The 21,648-nt window shown below is 37.9% G+C and overlaps 1 protein-coding gene and 1 non-coding gene across 2 annotated transcripts in view; one reads left to right on the forward strand and one right to left on the reverse strand.

Annotated features, from left to right (window-relative positions):
- Positions 1–223: 223 nt before the first annotated feature.
- The window catches only part of RAB10 (RAB10, member RAS oncogene family), a 61,634-nt gene continuing 40,209 nt past the window's right edge, over positions 224–21,648 (reverse strand). Inside the window, exons 3-6 of the mRNA XM_054701265.1 lie at positions 11,610–11,748; positions 7,254–7,343; positions 6,795–6,896; positions 224–2,758 (exon numbers count right to left, since the gene is read on the reverse strand). Of these exons, the coding sequence (XP_054557240.1) occupies positions 2,675–2,758; positions 6,795–6,896; positions 7,254–7,343; positions 11,610–11,748 (415 nt within the window). The 3' untranslated portion in view covers positions 224–2,674. The remainder of the gene's footprint in view (positions 2,759–6,794; positions 6,897–7,253; positions 7,344–11,609; positions 11,749–21,648) is intronic.
- LOC119260011 (U6 spliceosomal RNA) lies at positions 8,755–8,859 on the forward strand. The gene has a single exon (XR_005128652.1). It is a non-coding gene; the product is annotated as a U6 spliceosomal RNA (small nuclear RNA).

Consider the following 21,648-nt stretch of genomic DNA (forward strand, 5'->3'; position numbering starts at 1 on the left):
TCTTTTGACACCAGAATGATTGTGCTTTAGCGTCTTAAAGATAATTCTATTTATGTAGTTTCTTACCAAAGACTGTTCTTGAAATGGTCTCCCCGGTTTTCCCTAGGTTGAGAAAATTACTTTCCATCCATTTATGTCCCTCTTAATATTGTTTGCAATTCTGAATTATTTTCAGAATTCTCAATCTTCAAGTCCATAAATAAATGAAAACCAAGCCACACAGTTGGAAATCAAGTTTTGTTTTTATATGAACAGAAGTAGACCATCTAGAAATATTTCAGTTTATTTAAATTGTTAAGTAGAATATGAAACCGAATTTGTAGCTAGTACCAGAGTATGGACTTAACTGTTTGGTGTTTAATGAGAACAGCTTCTACACAGGATCCCAAGAGACTTACAGAAAAAGGGGCAAAGCCCTAATATTAAGCAAATAAAACTCATGTTTCAAACAGGTTATACAAAAATTGATTTATACTCCATTTCCCTTTTTTTGATATTTAGAAAGTGCAGATTTAACAAAAGGTAGCCACATCCTTTCTATGTACAATGCCGAATATAATAACGCAAAAACTGTCAGTCTGTTATCCAAAAATCCCAGTGTTTAGCTCTCAGACCTTAAGTCATTGAATCGAGTAAGGATTAAAGAGGGTTAAAAATAAAAAAAAAGCTACTGCCACATTCCAGATAAAGGGAAGCAACAATAACATTAAAATTAATCTAACAGGTTTAACCTAAAACTTCAAGAAGCTTTTAACATTTCATTATTATTTTTAGTGGAAAATTAGGGGTTATTTGGCAATGCTGCTTTTACTAGTAAACAATGATAAAGTCAAGTGACGGAAAAAACCTAACAACAACCACCAGTGAGGCATAAAAAATTGTTTTTAGGGCACTATCTGAAAAATGTATGGATGTTCATACAGATACATCCCTGTGTTGTTTATGTGAGCCAAGAGGCATTAAAATGCTACCCACGACACAGAAAGACTTTTCAATGGAAGCTGCTGTCCTAAACTCAGCCTCTGCTAGAAATGAATCATGCTATTCACAATTATTTCAACAAAGGTATCATCTTAGGATGCTAGCAGCATAGCAAACTTAACTTACCCTATCCTAATGATAAGCAATGAAGCAAAACTAGAAAAATGAAGTGGGGGTGGGGGTGGGGAGAGACAAGGTCAGAGATAAGCTAAGGGAGTTTTTATCATTATATGAAAAGTATTTTTTGCCCTTGATCCAAATCCATGGTAATAAGACATTTTCCAAAAGGATGTGAAGACAGGACTTACAATTATTAATGTTCTAAAGTACTTCTAAACCTTAAGGTAAGGACAACTTAACACTGAAAAAGTGTTCTTCAAAGGCCAAATCTCAAGACATTTGGCAACCGTGTTAATAAATTTCACTCCTCCTTCCTGCCTTTTGTAAAACCACCTTTACTGGGCTACCAAATTGCTAAGAGGAGTTGCCAAAATGGAGACTACTCAAATTTAGGTTAAGATATGTATTCTAGGAAAGTGAATAGGCTATACACCTAAATCAGAAAGAAAAACCACAACACCCTCCAAACACAGTGCATGCAATTAACTCTTCCATTTCATAAACTCAATGGATAGACACCAAGAGAACAAAAAGGGAAGAGGAGGAACATGACGTAAAACAGCAAATGAAGTAATCTGGGACAGAAGTTTTAGGGGAAAGAGAAAATGAGGTGAGGGTAAACACCATTAACTGACATTCCGTAATAGGCAGTTAGAATTTATCTTTCTGTTTACTTAAGCAAGTTAAGTCAGTGCTTTATGTTAAACTTGACAAACCTAATAGTAGTTTGCCCCTTTTGTTTTTAAATAACTCATACCATTGGGTGGTGGGGGAAGGAAAAGCAAATAAAGCAGCATGCAGGAAGACAAGACACAAGGAAACAGTGGCCAAGGAGAAGAAGCGGTGACAGGAATAGTTTCAAATATCAAGGCCACTTAAAATGAGAATCAGCAAACCAAAGCTATCATTTCTGCAATTGCCCTTTGTCCTCAATTAACTACTTTGAAAATTACAGCCAAGCGAACCACAAACATTTTAATGGTTTATGTTTGGATGATATGTCTCCTGCACATGCTTCCACCAAAACAAATAAAAGGAAAAACCAAAAGAAGTTCCTTTCCACATAAGGCACAGGACAAAATTAACCCAATTTACATATTCAAGGCGAAATGAGTGTTTCCTGGCTTTTGTTTGTTTCTTTTGCTATCACATGTCTATAGATTATAGGGACTCAAGCACATTATCCATGACAGAAAATTTCACTGTTGTACAAAATAAAATTGTTAATTCTAACTTTTATTCTTATACAATTTGCAGAATAGAGTTGAAATGATTGCTATAGGTTTTAATGTTGATAAGAATTGGACTATAATACAACTGAAATGCAGTGGTGAGCTGAGCAAGTACATTTAAAAATGAAGTCACAGACATGATTTTTCTTTACATTTTTTTGTTTGAAGAAAATTATAAAGTCAGCAAGCAGTCACAGATGAAAGAACAAATAAGATGAACTGGAGAGTTAAGATGAGGAACAAAAATATCTGTTTAGAGTTAAAAATGGACAGAGTGGTTTATTTTGCAGCAAGAAGAGAAAACAGGGTGGTGGATGGCAACTGATGGAACGGGAGAACGCTCAGCAACATTTGCTCTTCCAGCCTGTCACGCCTCCTCCACTGCTGATATCTACATTTTCACTGTTGGGTTCTTTTACAGGGGTCTGGAACAAACACACAAGGAAATATTGCTGTGGATAAATCAAGATTCAACAGAAATACTCTCATACAAGTTAATTTACTAAACCAAGTGCAATTACAGTCACATGAGATAGGTTTTCTCCCCCATGCAAAATAAAGATTGGGAGGCTTTATTTTTAATCTTCATTTTGCCTATACTTCCTCAAGCTGAAATGGAGAGAGGCCTTCTTCTGACTCCTGACTTTTTAGTAAATCTCTGCTGTAACTCTTCTGAATAAAGGCTTATTATCTCCTATCCCTAGGCAGTGGGTATTTAGTACTTAAAAAGCATTATTAAGCATGTGGATAAAACCAATGTTGTTGGGTCATGTCTAACCCTGCCCTTGTTTAATTACTTGCATTTTTAGGCTAAAGCATGTATTACAGTACCATAGCTTTAAAAACACAATCTCAACTATGAGATACTATCATTAAGTGGAGGCAATATGATGGGACAAAATAAAAAGTTGTAGAATTTATGTTAAAAATAGATAAAGCAAAAAAAAATAAAAAAGATAGACACCAAAACACTAATAGTATTAATAGGTGGTAGGTTAACAAGATTTTGCTTCTTTGTATTATCTTTCATTTCTTCAACATTCTATATATAGTACTTTAAAAATCAGAGCAATATACTATTTTAAATGGATATCCTACACTATGTGCACAAAAGAATTATTTTTTTTTTTAGGGATAGCTCACCTATAGTAAAGCATACAAATCTTAAGTGTGCTTGATGGATTTTTAGTAGACACTGTGAAACCCCCAAATCAAAATATAGATCATGACACAAAATAGAAGGCTCCTTTGCATCCTATTCCTGCTAAGTACCACCCTCCTAAAATATGGGATTCTTTTCACTGAATCCTAAAGTTCCAAGTTGTTTTCATTTTTTTAAATATTTATTTATTTATGCATACAATGGGCCTCCCCGGTGGCGCAGCGGTTGAGCGCTGGGTTGCGAAGCTGCCTGCAACCTCTGCAGCCGGTTCAATCCCCGGCTGCTCCCCGGCCACCGGAGGAGGGTCCCACATGGCGCGCAGACCTCTCCTGCCGCCCGCTGCTCCCCTCAGCAGTGTCCTTCGGTCCTTCTGCCTGCTCTGCTCCCCGCTCTGGCTCTGGTGAATTCTCTCACCCTCCCGCGCTTCTGACTGTACCCAGTGCATGTATAAACCAAAACAAACAAACAAATAATAAATAAATAAATAAGACATGCCTCTAGAAAATTAAAAAAAAAAATAAAATAAAAAAATAAAATATTTATGCATACAAGAACTGGGGTGTAAGGCAGAGTTGCGGGGGATGAGAGGATTCACCAGAGACAGAGTAGGGAGCAGAACAGGCAGATCTACTGGAATACACTGCTGAGGGGAGCAGTGGGAGAGGCAGCAGAAGGCTGCTGTGCTATGTGGGTTGCTCCCTGGCTGGCTGGGGATCAAACTTGTGCTGCAGTGGCTAGTAATAGCTTGAGAGCGCTGTCTTTATTAACCCCTGAGCCACCAGGGAGGCCCTCCAAGTTTGGTTTTTTTTTTAAAGATTTATTTTCATTTATGCATACAAGAATAGGGGTATAGGTTTTCCCCTTTTGATAACAAAGAATGTAGTTGGTGACAGGAGGGTCCTTCATCAGCAAACATGTTCTTTTTATCCGAGAATTTCATCTCTACTCTCAGAGTAAGGACAAGGCAGCCCTCCTCCTCTGTTAGTGAAGTCTTCCCTACCTATCTCCTCAACACCCTTGTCCCTAAATGCAGGATAAATATCTCTGGTATGTTCCATTATTCTTTATTTACGAACACATAAATTCTCCGTATGTGTGTTGTTAAATTTTGACCTTTTCTCTTACCAGTATGTCTGATATTAATTTGTTCATCTGTTCACCCTTAGAACCCAGATGGGAAGAGAAAATTTTTCCTAAACCCAGACATGTGTGTCATAAAAAAAAAAATGCTACCTCATATTTAGACCTGCCTGCCTCTAGACAGAGCCCTTTATTTATCAGTGCATTCATGTTTCTTAACCATTAATATAAGGAAGATCTACTTCACTGGGACACATTCATAAAAAATGTCAGGACAGGTGAGAAAATAAAGGAACACATTAGAGAAAAAAAAAAAATATCACAAATTGAGAAGACCAAAAAGTTCACAAAGAGAAAAAAACAGAGAGAAGGGTGTTTTATGTTTTAGTAATAAGCATTGTGATAAATCCTGAGTATTGAATAATTTTTTCACCCTGACCCTCCAATCTCTGAATACAAAGTACTTTGTACTAATTTTTTTAAAAAAGTGTTTCTCTATTCCTGTTACTCTCTTCATCTGATTAAAAATATAAATTTCCTTCTCCTAGTTCACCTAGTAATTTTCTATTATATTTTTACTTATTATATTTTTACTTATGTTTCTCATAGAAACATTTCAAATAAAAATGTATTTCCTCAAGGAATTCTTGTGAAAGAATATTAAAATTCTTTTGATTGTTTTAATAATTATAAAGAGAAACATGTTAACATTTCAAAAACAAAATGATATAAACGAGTCAGTGATTGATTCTGTCCCACATTCTTCTTCCCCTTTCTATCACCACACCGCCTGCTTACAATACTCATTACTTAAGGTTGAGAATATATCCTTCCTGATCCAACCAAATACTTGTGTGGATGTGCATCCATGAGTGTTGAGTGTCACATAAAACTGAAAAAAATCATACTACACATATTTTATCCTACTTTACACTTTACTTTTTATCACTCAGTATACTTTGGATAACCTTAATATTTATTTAATTGTTCAAAGTCTCTCTCATTCTCTGCAATTAAATGCAATTTTTTTGATCTGGCTGGATTCTAACACTAAAACATCTTCTAAGGAAGGCAGCAACTCCCTAAACATGACATGCAGGATGTTTGCAGCCCTGGAAGGTCTCAACTTTTATTTGGCAGTGGATACTAACATCAGTAACAGATGACTTTTTTCCATCTTCAACATTCAATCACAGTAGACAGATACATCCATTTCACTCTAAAAAAATTATGTTGCTTGATTTAATGATTTCATACAAGGAATTAATTACTTGAATGTAATTATCTTGTAACTGTGTAGAAATGTCAGATTTACACTTAATATGCCACCTCTATTATAACTTATGTTTTAAAAAATTATGGGTTGGTTTTTAAGAAACTGATATTTCAAAAACAGTTACCAGAAACAATTAATTTTTCTCTTATATAACTGCATCTCCTTTAGGACTTGTGTCAGATTTTCTTGATTTACATTTAAATATATAATATACTGGATACAGGTCATAAGCAAATCTGTATATCAAGTCATTTAGGACTTATAACCAAGTATGTGTATTCTACAGAAAATAAAAAAAGTTTCTAAATTTTGCTACATGTGACTTGTACTGCAAGTTTCACAATTCATAAATGAAACTCAGAAACCAATGTGAGGTTAAAATGAATGATAATGTCAAATCTGGGGATGGACTAATTTTATTTATTCACTATACAATAATATGTGCCGAGAAATGCCAATATAGAAGATTGGTGATTCAGTAGCATACCTAATAGATTCACCTCTTAAGTTTAAACTAAATTAAAAAAAAAATTATTTATGGGAATGAAGAGGGCAATGAGTACAAAAATAGATGCAAAACCCCACAATACCATGAACTGACAAAAAGCTGGAGGAAAGGGCATGAAATTGGGGACTAGAAAGTGAGTGTGGGAGCACAGAAAACTGCTACAATGGCTGGATCCTACAGATTTCTAGATGTCTCTCTGTAATACCTCCTCTCTCCCACCCAGTTCATTATTTTAATTTGGAGAATCAACTATTGGTAATGAGTAAACTTTGAGGAACTCTACCTCTCAAAATCAGTTTTTTAAAATTGAAGTATGACTGACATATGACATTATAAACTCAGTGTTTGTATGAAACCCAGTACTTTAGTAAAGATGAGATATTCAACTCTGATACGCAGAAACCTTAGAGCATTTAAGTAAAAACAGAAATTTACCTTTCGAAGGATATCTTCAGCTAATGTGAGGAACGCCTTTTCAATGTTTATATTTGCTTTTGCACTAGTCTCAAAAAACCTAATACCATGCTCCCGTGCAATCTAAAATATCAAAAAATTAAAGAAAATGTTAATATTCTGAAGGCAGCATTCTCAGGTTATATAAAGCAAATACTATTTCAATGAGGTAAGTTTCAAATAAATGGTCAAGATCTTTCAGAAATAAGTAATAAAAGAATCCCTCTTTGTAGGTTAAAAATCTGTTTCCAAATTTGATTTTCCTACACCTACTGATATACACTAAAAAAATTCACTCAAACACTGTTGTTTCCAGTAGTGTTTAAAAAAACGATGTGAATAGTTAACTACACTCCTTTACCACTATTGTAAAAATTATTCAATACAAAAACAGCTTTATAAAGAAAGGGCAGCACATTAGTTTCACTGAAAGCTTTTTACCTGTTCTCCTTTTCCTTTAGGTACAACTCTTTTATCGTCCATATCACACTTGTTTCCTAGTAACATTCGTTCCACATCTTCATTGGCATGCTAAAATGGAATAAAATTTTAATTTTATACACTATCACTATCACTATATCACTATCAATTTTATACACAAAAAAATGACTATTTTTTCTCAATTTCATTTCTATAAAGTTTTGAAGCTGTCACCCTGAAATCACACCAAGCTAAAAGCCAACACAATTCCTAAATTACTGAGAAAAAGAAAAACAATTCCTAAGACTTATGTTGTCAAATATTATTTTCCCCCTTCAGGAGCCTGTCTAGTTTGTAGGCAAGTTCTCATCAAAAGAGATGATATAAGCAAAAGATGTGAAACAGGATGTATGTCCAGGTTGGATCATGATCAGATATTATGCTATAGACACCTTAATTTAAAATTCAAGAAAGTCCTTAAAGTATAAAAAAAAAAAAAAGCTACCTTTTGAAGACACAGGAAGATCTCTTACAGACAAATCAGTTAAAACAAATGTTTGCTCCATCAAAATTCCAATTACTATTAAACAAATAGAACAATCCATCCCTAAAATTCATATGGAATCTCAAGGGACTCAGAAAAGACAAACTATCTGATTTCAAACCCAATACAAAGCCACAGTAATCAAAACAGCATGTTAGTGACATAAAGACAGACAAATAGAACAGAGAGCCCAGAAATAAATCCTTACATACAGAGTCAATTTCACCTTTTCAACAAATGGTGTTGTGAAAACCAGCACAAGGTATCAACATGCAAAAGAATGAAGCTGGGCTCTTACCTTATATAGTATTAAAACATGAACTCAAAAATACATAAAAGACACAAATTAAACCTAAAACTATAAAACTCTTAGAAGAAAACATATGGCAAAAGCTTTCTGACACTGAATTTGAAAATGGTTCAAATTTTTATTTTGATGCACAATTCAATTTAAATGAACTTTTTTTAAAGCTTCATTTTTATGTATTTACGCATACAAGAACTGGGGTGTAGGCAAGAGGTGCAAGGGAGTGGTGCTAAGAGGATTCACCAGAGACAGAGTGGGGAGCAGAATAGGAGGATCTTCTGAAATACACTGCTGAGGGGAGAAGCAGGAGAGACAGGAGAAGTCTGCTGCACCACGTGGGTTAGTCCCCCGGCCAGGGATCAAACTCATGCCACAGTGGCTGGCGACAGCTTGATAGTGCTGAGACTTTAATCTCTGTGCCACCAGGGAGGCCCCATTAATGAACTTTTAAATCAATTGAATTTTATGGAAAATGAAACAGTAAATAAATTAGACCCATATTAAAATTAAGTCAAGTGTCCAAACTTAAGGATATTAAATCACAAATAAAATTCATTTTCCAAGTCTTTTTACGAGGTTGAAAATGGTGTCTTGATCAACAGTATATAAGCATCAAAATAAACAAATTATACTTAAACAAAACTTAAGATATTTATGCCAAAGGAACTATTGTGTTCACTTTGGCAGCACATACACTAAAATTCAAACAGTTACAGGAGATTGTCATGACCCTGTGCAAGGATGAAATGTAAATTTGTGAAGAGTTCTATATTTTGAGATTATGTTAAAGCAAAATAATGCACACAGAGAAAGGCAAACACCAGATGATTTCGCTTTAACAGCGAAACAAACCTAAGAACTCTGACTGCAGAACTGAGGCTACAAGAAGGGGAGTTTGGGAGCTGGTAGTAAAGGGAAACAGGTGCCCAATGGGACTATGGCTGAAGATTATGGGTGCTTTGATGGTAGGTGTGGTGTAGCAACATACACCTGAAGAGATGCGAATCTGTAACTACACGTCATATACAGTGTTGTAAACCAATGTTGTTACTTCAATAAAAAATAATACAATTAAAAAAAAGACATTTAAAAAAGTCACTAGCAAAAGAATGAAAAGGCAACCATGGAATGGGAAAATAGTCACGTATCACGTAGCACTGGTCTAGCTCACCTATCCCTGAATATCCCGAAGTCAGGATATGATTTGTCTTAAATTTAAAATTCATCACAGTCCGTCCACCAGCCCATCCTTAGCAAGATTACTTCTACTCATCTCTTCAGTTCTCAGCTTAAACTGTGATTTCCCCCCTCTCTCAGATTATGTATTTTTTTTTTTTTACGTTTTCATACTAATAGAGGGCCGGTACTTTCTAACCCTTAAGAAAAGATAGGGGATGATTTACTTGGTTCTTGCTGTATGCCCATCTTCCAAGAAAGTGTCTACCTTAAAGCAGGAGCTTCCTGTATACTGGAGGACTGATATAAGACAGTCATGACTCAAGCCTTATAGAGCAATAGTTTCCGGCAGCAGTGCAAGATTGTTTGGTTCTATGTTTTCAAGTGGTATTTTCTTCCATTATCATTTTATAATTCACATAGTCTGAACAGTATGGAGGGAACTGCTTTCCCTATGCCTTCCTCATACTCATATACACATGCTGGGCAGGCATGTAGACTACAGAAAACAGTACTAAGAAATCTTCCAGTTCATGAACACAGGATGTCTTTCCAGTTACTTAGATCTTCTTGAATTTATTTCAAAAATATTTTAATGGTTTTCAGTGCATAAGGCTTGTACTTCTTTGGTAAATTTTTCTTTTCTTTTTCTCTTTTGGATGCGATTGCAGACAGAATTATATCCTTCATTTCATCTTTGCATTGTTCACTGTTAAAGTATAGAAATACAACTGATTTCTATATTTGAACTTATTTGTAAGTGCAAATCATTTTATTTTTTGGTATTTATGTGTATGGATTCCTTAGGATTTTCTAGAGAGATAGTTTTACTTTCCAGTCTGAGTGTCCCCCTACTTTGCCTAATTGCCCTAGCCAGAATATCTAATCTAGTACAATGTTGAACAGTGGTGGTCAGAGTAGGCATTCTTATCAGCTATGGAATTTTCATAGCTGTCCTTTGTTAGGCTGAGGGAATTCTACTCCCAGTTTGTTGAGTGTTTTTTTATCATTGAAGATGTGGGATTTTGTCAAATATTTTAACTGTCTGTTGAGATATTTGTGTGTTTTTTGTCTTTTATTAATACAACGTACTACATTGATTTCCTACACTGAAACACCCTTTGCATTTCTAGGTAATTTCCTCTTGATCACGACATATAATCCTTTTAAAAGTGTTTTTTGGATCAAATCAGGTTCTTTTCATTTAAATAAAGTTTAAATTTCTACAACAGAGTGAAAAGTAGGCCAAGCCAATCTCTCACATGTTAGAAAACCAGGTATTCTTTACCAGACAAAACCAACACACAGTTATTTGGGTTTTGCCCCATGGCTGGCACAGACTTTTTTTCCCTGAGTAATAGGAATATCCTGTTATTCACAAGAGACCTCTTTCTACCTATATCAGTTTATGCTAATGAGTGACTCAACACAGGGTCAACACAGAGCTCTTCACATTGGGACTAGTCATCAGAAAAAACACGTAATTTGGGGGTGGGAATTTTCAGGCCATAAAGGGAAGGGGCTGGAGATTAAGCCCAATCATTAGAAATTAACTGCCTATGCCTATGTAACAAAACCTTGGTGAAAACTCTGAAGCAATGAAGCTAGGGGAGCTTCCAAAATGGAGAACACAAGGTTCTGGGAGGATGGCATATCTAGAGATGGTACAAGAACTGTCCCTGATCCCCACCAGTCCCCTATTCATCCCATATCCTGCCTATTCATCTTCCCTTCTTAGCGAAGTCAAGCAGAAATACAGGTAGCATGGGAACCCATGACTGGAATCTGGTAGCAAGAACCGGTCTTCAAACCTGTGAGTCTGATTCTAAGGCCAGAGGGGGTTAGTATCAGAACTGGAATGAATTGTAGGATACACAGTCAATGTCACTGAACTAGAGAATTGGTTGTTGTTGGAACAACAATGCTTGGTGCCATGGTGTCTGTATCCATTCCTCTTACTACACACAAAGCTAAAGTATAAAACAAAGGATAAAGAAATCCAAAATGGAGTTTTTGATTCAAAATCTGTGTATTTTTAATTGATTGTTAAATATTAACAGGTTTCTCCTTGAAGATTTATTGTAGCAATGGAGAAGTTAGCAGTGAGTCTTTAGAACTGCTACTACTAAAGGTAGTTTCTTGGGTCTAATATTGGCTTAAGACTTGATCTTTACATAGCCAGCCAAAACTTGCTTTAAAGAGTTAGTGTTAATTAAATTCAAAGTCTTGGAGGCAGTAATATGAGAAAGTACTCAATAATAAAGACAATGTACTATATCCTAAATATCAGATGGAATATTCTTACCAACCAAGCACACAACCATGTTTGGGAAGGATTTTCAGGTCTTACCTCATCTATGTTTCTCAGCCATTTGCTGATGTTTTCAAAACTTTTACCATTGGTGATGTCATATACTAGCATGATACCCATTGCTCCTCTGTAGTAGGACGTTGTGATGGTATGAAACCGCTCCTGACCAGCTGTATCCCTGAAATAAACAACAAATAATTTGTAGTAAGCATTTTGACATCACTATATTCTAGATAAAGGGCAAAACAATAGAATAATTTCATAACAGATACAGAAATTAAAATCTACTATATGCCACAAAGCAAAACAGAACTAGCACTCATTTAATTTTTAAATTGTAAATAATTATGGTTATTCATAAACATTTATTTTATTTTTCTTTTTAAGATTTATTTATGTATACAAGACCTGGAGTACAGGCTAAAGGTGCAGAGGTGAGAGGATTCCCAGAGACGGGGGATGGGGGGGGGCGGGGCAGAACAGATGGATCTACTGAAATACACCGCTGAGGGGAGCAGCCGGGTAGACAGGAGAGGTCTGCTGCGCCATGTGGGTCACCTCCCTGGCTGGGGATCAAACTCATACTGCAGTGGCTGTCGACAGCTTCATGGTACTGCAATCTAACCCCTGGTGCCACCAGGGAGGCTCATAAACATTTATTTATTTATTTTTTAAAGACTTATTTCTACAAGAACCAGGGTATAGGCCAGATGAGCGGAGGGTGAGAGGATTCACCAGAGACAGAGCAGGGAACAGAACAGGCAGATGGATGAAATACACTGCTGAGGGGAGCAGCGGGTGAGACAGGAGAGGTCTGTCGTGCCAAGTGGGACCCTCGCCGGCTGGCCGGGATTGAACTGGTGTTGCAGAGGCTTCTGACAGCCTCACAGCGCTGTGCTCAACTGCCTGCGCCATCAGGGGAGGCCCATAAACGTTTTTCTTAAAATCTTTTTGTAAAAAAAAAAAAAAGATGAAAACCTGGAAGGGAAAACAGTAGAAAGTAACACATAAAACTCCTGAATTTATTTAAAAATGAACACCAGCAAGTGTGATAAAAACTCTCGGAATTATATTTTATTTGGTGATCTAGTTCCATAATATAATACAAAAGCATGGAAATTTTCAGAACATTAAAGTATTACACCATAGTATGGCCACATTTGCCTATAAATTGTGAAAAATTCACTTGTAGGTAACAAAACAAATATGTACATGGTAGATTTTTTTAATTATTACTTTAAAAGCCTTCAAAGTCAAAGATTTAAGAAAAATATTTTGCTCTTATTATCCAGTCTCATTTGCCTCACCAATTTCTTCTTTTTATGGATTATTCTCATCAGCACACATAAATATTTTAATATCCCCCAGCTTTTCTACAAAAGGAAAACTAAAACAGAAACCCTAACAACGCTGTTGAAACTAACATTGCATTTCTCTGTTCCTCTTCCCAGCAAACTTCCCCACTTTCATTTTAAAATAATTATAGCTTCACTGGGAAATTACAAAAAAAAAATGTAAGGAGTTATCCTCTGTACCCTTCACCCAGTTTTCCCCAAAGATAGCATTTTACAGTATAGTATAAAAGTAAAATCAGGAAATTGACACTGGTACAATGTACAAGCCTTATTTAGAGTTCATTTTTTTAAACAGGGGTTCATTTGTTGTGTGTATGTGTAGTTTTCTGTGATTTTGTCACATATCTATGTAAATACACGTGTGACATATACATATACAAATAAATAAATAAATATGAAATCACCACAAACAAGACTGTTACATCATTTTTCCATCCCTACATTCCCTAAACCCTGGTTAATAATCTGATTCCCATTTCTATAATTTTGTCATTTCTAAAATGTCCTATAAATGGAATAATGCGATCAGCAATGTTTTAACATTTTTTTTAAAAAGATTTATTTATGTACACAAGAGCTGGGGTACAGGCCAGACGCAGGGGTGCGTGTGTGTGTGTGTGTGTGTGAGAGAGAGAGAGAGAGAGAGAGAGAGAGAGTCCACCAGAGAGAGAGAGAGAGAGAGAGAGAGAGAGAGAGAGAGAGAGAGAGAGAGAGAGAGAGAGAGAGAGAAAATCCACCAGAGCCAGAGCAGGGAGCAGAGCAGGCAGAAGGATTGAAGTACACTGCTGAGGGGAGCAGCGGGCAGCAGGAGAGGTCTGTGCACCATGTGGGACCCTTCTCCGGTGGCCAGGGAGCAGCCGGGGGTCGAACCGGCGCTGCAGAGGCTGCGGACAGCTTCGCAACCCAGCACTCAACCGCTGCGCCACCGGGGAGGCCCTGATATACATTTCTTATCTAGCACCACTTGCTGCAAAAGTTGAGGAAATAGTCTTTCTAAAATGAATTGCCTTTGAACCTCTGTCAACTATTAGCAGGTATGGTTCAATCTATTTCTAGATTTTTTATTTGCACCTAATGACTTATGTGTGGCGTAATATCATACAGTCTCAATTACTATAGCTAAACAGTCTTAAAGCCTCTCAAGTAGGCTCATTCCTGTCACTTAAAATTTTTTGGTCAGTTGTTTTAGCTACTCTAGTCTTCTATATAATGTTTAGGATTAAGCTTCCCTATACCAACAAATATTCTCTCCAGCTTCTTTAAGAGTCATTTCTAGATTCTGTTTCCCTATATTCATTTCCCAACCAATTCTAATCTATTACTACTATTCTACCAAAATGCTCTTCTTCAAAAGTTTCCAAAACATCATTGTCAAATCCAAAGGTTAGTTCCATTTCTTACATCTTTATTATCCAGCAGGATTCCACAGTAGGCTTTCTCTTCTTGAAACATTTTATTCTCGTGACTTTTCAGATACACATTTCTGCTCTTCATTCCTTATCACTTGGCTGCTCAATTTCACTACCTTTTTTTTTTTTTTTTAAAGATTTTATTTATTTATGCATGCAAGAACTGGAGTACAGGCCAGAGGTTTGAGGGTTGAGAGGATTCACTAGAGACAGAGTGGGGAACAGAACAGGCAGATCGACTGAAATATACTGCTGAGGGGTGCAGCAGGCAAGACAGGAGAGGTCTGCTACTAGTCCATGTGGGTAGCTCCGTGGCCGGCCAGAGATGAAACTTGTGCTGCAGTGGCTGCCGATAGCTTCATAGTGCTGTGCTTAACCCCTTGGCCACGAGGGAGGCCCATTAGACATACATAAGTAGCCATTCTCTACACAGTAGCCAAAGTGAGATTCTTTAAGTAAAATTTTCCTGGAAATTTCTAGTAGCTTCAATAGAGGAATATGCTTTTTGACAAATGAAGCCATAACAAGTGAATAACCCCATGCAAAAGAACAAAGCTGAATTCCTACCTCGTACCATATAAAGAAAATTAATTCAAAATGGGTCTAAGACCTCAATGTAAGGGTTATAAACAGAAAGCTCTTAGGGAAAACATGATCTCAGATTTGGCACCTGTTTCTTAGATGACCAAAAGCACAAGCAGCAAAAGAAAAAGTCTAGATGAACTATGGAAGATTAGAAATATGGGTGCTTCAATGGACACTAACAAGAAAATAGAAAGATAACCCACAGAATAGAATCTCTGCAAATCATGTATGTAAGGACTTGTGTATATAGAGCATATGAAGAACTTTTACAACTCAAGAATAAAGGATAAATGACACAATTTTTAAATAGGCAAAGGACCTCTGCACATTTGTCAAAAAAAGATATACAAATGGCAAATAAGCACATGAGAGAATACTCAATATCACTGTCATTAGGAATCTGTATATCAAAACCAACTGATACACTAATTCATATTACATTAGGATGGCTATAACCAGAAAAACAAAAATGTTAAACATATATAATTGTATGATCCAGCAATTAATTCCACTCAGTTATATAACCAAGAGAAATGAAAACACTTCTCCACACAAGCATGTACACATGAATCCTCATTAAACTGTTATTCATAATAGTTAAAAAATAGAGACAACCTAAATGTCCATTAACACAATGGATGTATAAGTAAAATGTGGTATGTGCATAAATGGAATATTATTCAGCCATAGAAAAGAACAGAGTCTGATACATGCTACAATGTGGGTAAAACTTGATTAATTTTGTTAAGTGAAAGAAACCAAACACAAAAGATCTCATTTATTCATTCTATACATATGTATTGGGCAAATACTATATGCCACACACTATTCTATAACAAAAGCTCCTCCCTTAATGTTTATATTCTATTGGGGGCAGACAACAAACAAACAATAAATAAAATGTATTAGACAGTGAAAGTGCCAGGAGACAAAAAGTAAAGAGACCAGGGGCTATTGATGTTGCAGAAGGTACAAAACAAATAAAATTTTAAACAGGGTGGTAAGGGAAGGAGTCATTGAGAAAGTGAAGAAAATAAAGTGAGCTATAAAAATAACTGGATGAAAGTCATCCAAGAAGAGGGACAAACAAATGCAAAGGTCTAGGCATGGTCTAGAAATAGTAAGGAGTTACTGCAGTTGGAATGGAGCCAGTGAAGGTAGGCTGGTACGAGATCACAAAGATTGGGGGCAGGCAGGATACACATACAGATTGTGTGGGATCTCATAGGTCTCTGCAAGGACTTCAGTTACTTTCTCCAAGTGAGACAGGAAGGCTACTAGACAGTTTTTTTTTTTTTTTAAAGATTTATTGATTGACTGATTGATACATACAAGCACTGGGTACAGTCAGAAGCGCGGGAGGGTGAGAGAATTCACCAGAGCCAGAGCGGGGAGCAGAGCAGGCAGAAGGACCCAAGTACACTGCTGAGGGGAGCAGCGGGCAGCAGGAGAGGTCTGCGCGCCATGCGGGACCCTCCTCTGGTGGCCAAGGAGCAGCCGGGGATCGAACCGGCACTGCAGAGGCTGCGGGCAGCTTCACAACCCAGCGCTCAACCGCTGCGCCACCGGGGAGGCCCACTAGACGGTTTTATAAAAAGACATTATTTAACCTGGGCTTAAGAAGAATCAGTCTGTTGACTATGTTGAAAATAGGTGCGTGCATAAAAGCAAAGTCAGAAAGCAATGCAATACTAACCCACAAAACTAGGAAAACAAACACCATTAAAGAAAATTTTGTGACTGATCCAAACACTATGGAAAGCTGTGTGGAGATTCCTCGACCTACTAAAGACAGAGCTTCCATATGATCCAGCAATTCCACTCCTGGATATTTACCCAAAGGACACAGAAACATTAATTCCAAAGGGCACCTGCACCCCTATGTTTATAGCAGCACTATTTACAATAGCTAAGCTTTGGAAACAACCCAAATGCCCAAAAATAGATGACTGGGTCAAGAAGATGTGGTACATACACCATGGAATATTACTCAGCATTCAAAAAATATAAACACATGCAATTTGCAGCAACATGGATGGAGCTGGAAGGGATCATGCTCAGCAAAATAAGCCAGAAAGAAAAAGAAAAATACCAGATGGTCTCACTCATAGCAGGAATCTAGAAAACCTAAGGAACGGACCAGGAAAAAGAATAACTATAAGAATGAAAAAATCAAAATCAACAAACAACTATGAACCAGAGACACACTACTGAGGAGGGGCGGAGAAAAGAGGGATTGGGGTCAAAATAAGGGGGATGCAATTGTATGGGAAATATAAAAATTAAAAAAAAAACATTTAAAAAAAAGAAATTTTTGTGAGACAAACTATATATTCTTACAGGCTACAACCTTAAATCAAGTTAAATCACTGAAAATACACACATGGATACATGTACACAGATATTTGTATTTATATACTTATGTTTGTAGGTCATAATTTTTATCTCCATTATCTTTAATATTATGTCAACTTATTAAGAACCATTATAAGCAGCAGCTTATGTTATGTTATAATCTCCCCCCTTAATTTCTGAACAGGGATTATTTTGGGTAGCCCTTTCTATCTGGTCCTTTTTTTGCTTTGCCGCCAAGTAGTTTACAGGTAGATTTTATAAATTAAGCATTGTAAATGGGTTGTCTATTAAAGACAGTATCTTACAGCTTCTATTTTTTTCAGTTCCAATTTCTTATTATGTCTTTTATTAATCTTATCTATTCAGGTCCTACAAGGTGACTTAAATCAGGTGTAATTATAAACGCTTTCATTTAAAAATTTCTCTTAGGGCCTCCCCTAGTGGCGCAGCGGTTAAGCACTGGGCTGCGAAGCTGCCAACAGCTTCTGCAGCGCCAGTTCGATCCCTGGCCGCCGGCGAGGGTCCCACATGGTGCACAGACCGCTCCTACCTCCTGCTGCTCCCCTCAGCAGTGTACTTCGTCAGTCTGCCTGTTCTGCTCCCTGCTCTGGCTCCGGTGAATTCTCTCACCTCCCACGCTTCTGACTGTACCCAGCGCTTGTATAAATAAATCTTTTTTTAAAAAAAAATTTCTCTTATACTTGGTAATGGGCATGGTGAGAAAATGCAATCTTGGAACCTATAGTGGTGTAAGCTAGTATTGCCTCAATTTAAAACACACACATTGCTACACATTAAAAGAAACTGTCCCATCATAGTAGAAATAGCCTTGTTCTCTTCTGAACTAATAAAAAGTGCAAATAGCAAATAATTCTATCAGCTCAGAGAGCTAAAACCCAGGTTGCAAATGTACTTATTCAAGGTAAGTGTTCTAGTAGTACCTATCAGCTGTAGGTAGGAGGGATATCAAATTTTCATTTCATTTCCTCCTCCACCCCCCGAGTTTGAAGATGTCCATGGCTTTCTATTTTGGGTGGGGAAAACTTAACAGATATTTGTTCCTTAAAAAAAAAAAAAATTTGTATTTATTTATGCACAAAAGAACAGGGGTACAGGCCAAAGGTGGGGGGGGGGCAGTGAGAGGATTCACCAGAGACAGAGTGGGAGAAAAACAGGCAAGACTACTGAAATACACTGCTGAGGGGAGCAGCAGGCAGGACAGGAGAGGTCTGCCACACCATGTGGGTCAGCTCCCTGGCTAGGAATCGAACTCATGCTGCAGTGGCTGCTAACAGCTTCATAGTGCTGAGTTAACCCCTTGCACCACCAGGGAGGCCCAACAGACATTTATTTAGCACAACCTTATGAAATATGTAAGAGTATAACTTGCTAAGAAGCATTTTTATACTTCTAGTCCATGCTGAGGACTAAATCATGAACTGCTTTCCACTGTATTTCTTGCGGGCCTCCCTGGTGGCGCAAGGGGTTAAGCACCACACTATGAAGCAATCCATAGCCTCTGCAGCAAGAGTGTGATCCCAGGCCAGCCAGGGAGCAACCCACATGGCATAGCAGACCTCACCTGTCTCGCCCGCTGCTCCCCTCAGCAGTGTATTTCAGTCAATCTGCCTGTTCTGTTCTCCACTGTCTCTGGTGGATCCTCTCACCCTCCTCCCTACCTGACCCCCCCCCCAATCTCTGGCCTGTGCCTCAGCTCTTGTATGCATAAATAAATAAATATTAAAAAAATAAATAAAATATTTCTTGCAATCACTGGGTGCATCATTTTAAACTCTGTCATAAGTAATGACAATAGAGAAAATCTTCCACGGATTCCACTGTGAACACCATCCCAATAATGGCTAGCTATTATATGCTTTCTTTTTCTCTATTCATTCACATTACAATTAGTAAATTATATATACACTTACTTCAGTGTCAAATCTATGAGTAAATTCTCCAAAAAAGAAACACTGCAAAATAAACTTAGACAAATCTAAATCAACAGTACTTACGGAGGCCTCCCTGGTGGCACAAGGGGTTAAGCACCGCACTATGAAGCAATCCACAGCCTCAGTAAGCAACCCTCATGGAGAAGAAGACCTCTCCTGTCTCGCCTGCTGCTCCTCTCAGCAGGGTGTTTCAGTCAGTCTGCCTGTTCTGTTCCCCACTCTGTCTCTGGTGAGCCCTCTCCCAGATCTCTGGCCTGTACCCCAGCTCTTGTATGCATAAATAAATAAATCTTTTTTAAAAAAAAAAAAAACAGTACTCAGAAAGGACGCTTTATGTTATAATGAAGCCTCCTTTACATTATAGTAATATAATGAATTGCTATAAGAGTGTGAGTTATGGGGCCTCCCCGGTGGCGCAGCGGTTGAGCGCTGGGTTGCGATGCTGCCCGCGGCCTCTGCGGCGCCGGTTCGATCCCCGGCTGCTCCCCGGCCACCGGAGGAGGGTCCCACATGGCGCGCAGACCTCTCCTGCCGCCCGCTGCTCCCCTCAGCAGTGTACTTCGGTCCTTCTGCCTGCTCTGCTCCCCGCTCTGGCTCTGGTGAATTCTCTCACCCTCCCGCACTTCTGACTATACCCAGTGCATGTATGAACAAAACAAACAAACAAACAAACAAACAAATAAATAAATAAATAAAAGAGTGTGAGTTATAAGAAATATATGTATGTTGGTCATTCAGATGACTGAAATATATTTCTCATATATATTTGGTCTCTATTCATAGTTCCTGGCTTACAGCTCCCAAAACCTTGGAATTTCCTAAGTGTAGAAAGTGACAAGGGTGTGTCTTGTTATGTTAATGAGGTGACTTTTTGGGACACTGCTGAAGATGGGAAATGCCATTCCCACCCCTGAACTCTAGGCAGGGAAGAGGAACTAGAGATTGAGCTCATTTGCCAGTGGTCAGAAATTTAATTGTGACTAGGTAATGAAGCCTCTCTAAAAGCCAATGAGAGGGATCTTCAAAAGCTTCCAGATGAAGATGAAGATTTGGGGGGAATGTCATGCTTAGAAAAAGCTTGGAAGCTCTGTCCCTCTTCCCCATACCTTGTCCTATGCATCTCTTCCATCTCGCTGTTTCTAAGTTACATCGTTTATAATAAATTGCTGGTCTAGTGAGTAAACTGCTTTCCCGAGTTCTGTGGGCCACTCCAGCCAACTCATAGACAGTTGGTCAAAAGCGCAGGTAACAGCTTCTGAAGTGGAGGATAGTCTTTGGGCAACTGAGCGCTGAAATAGTGAAATCGGGACACTATTTCCGGGTAGTGTAAGAATTGAGCTGAACGGAGCTGAATTCTCAGACACTCTGTTAGTGTCTTAAGAATTGCTTTTGGCGTGGGGAAGCTTCTATACACTCACATTGGAATTGGGTCTGGGAATCCCAGGCAAATACCAGTATATAAGAAAGGTAATCTCTGTATCTGTACAGAATAAGTTTCTGTTTTGATCCATGGTATACTATTTTTTTTAAGCTTTCTATATTCTATTTTCATTTGCATGTTTTATTTTTATTTTTTTTTTTTTTATAGAGGCATGCTTTATTTATTTATTTGTTTGTTTGTTTTGTTTATACATGCACTGGGTACAGTCAGAAGCGCGGGAGGGTGAGAGAATTCACCAGAGCCAGAGCAGGGAGCAGAGCAGGCAGAAGGACCGAAGTACACTGCTGAGGGGAGCAGCGGGCGGCAGGAGAGGTCTGCGCGCCATGTGGGACCCTCCTCTGGTGGCCGGGGAGCAGCCGGGGATCGAACCGGCGCCGCAGAGGCTGCGGGCAGCTTCGCAACCCAGCGCCTAACCGCTGTGCCACCGGGGAGGCCCTCATTTGCATGTTTTAAATATGATTGCATCCACCCCACAAGATGATCTGTGTAAGTACCGAGTACTAACCGATGGCGCCACTGGAGCTCCTCCACAAAATGATCTGATTCCTTGATCTCAAATTTATTCCTTTCCTAGATCCTGCCTGGATCCCTATTATTCCAGCTCCTACAAACTGTTAAGGTAATTCAAACCTGGAATAGAATCCATTCCTTACCATCTCTAGGCTAACTGGTGACACTTTGCCCAGAATTAAAAATAGCCACAGTTTAAAAGTACATATATATAGCCACAGCTTAGCTTATTCATCCAATTATTTTTAGGTTTGCATACACATATACCCAGGTCTAAAGACAGTAGGTTGACTCAAATAAGCAAAAGCAAATGTTAAATATCTAAAAGAGCAATTAAACAGTCTATATCCACAATGTCTTTATATCATGCAAATACAAGATTTTAAGCCTGTTTTCAAAGCCACTCACTTGGTCTCCCTCGCTGATTACAATTGTCTTCTCAGTCTACCCAGTATGATCAAATTGCTGAAC

Source organism: Talpa occidentalis, unplaced genomic scaffold (assembly GCF_014898055.3).
Source record: "Talpa occidentalis isolate TD23 unplaced genomic scaffold, MPIMG_talOcc4v2.1 talOcc4.5, whole genome shotgun sequence".
Classification (NCBI taxonomy): domain Eukaryota; kingdom Metazoa; phylum Chordata; class Mammalia; order Eulipotyphla; family Talpidae; genus Talpa; species Talpa occidentalis.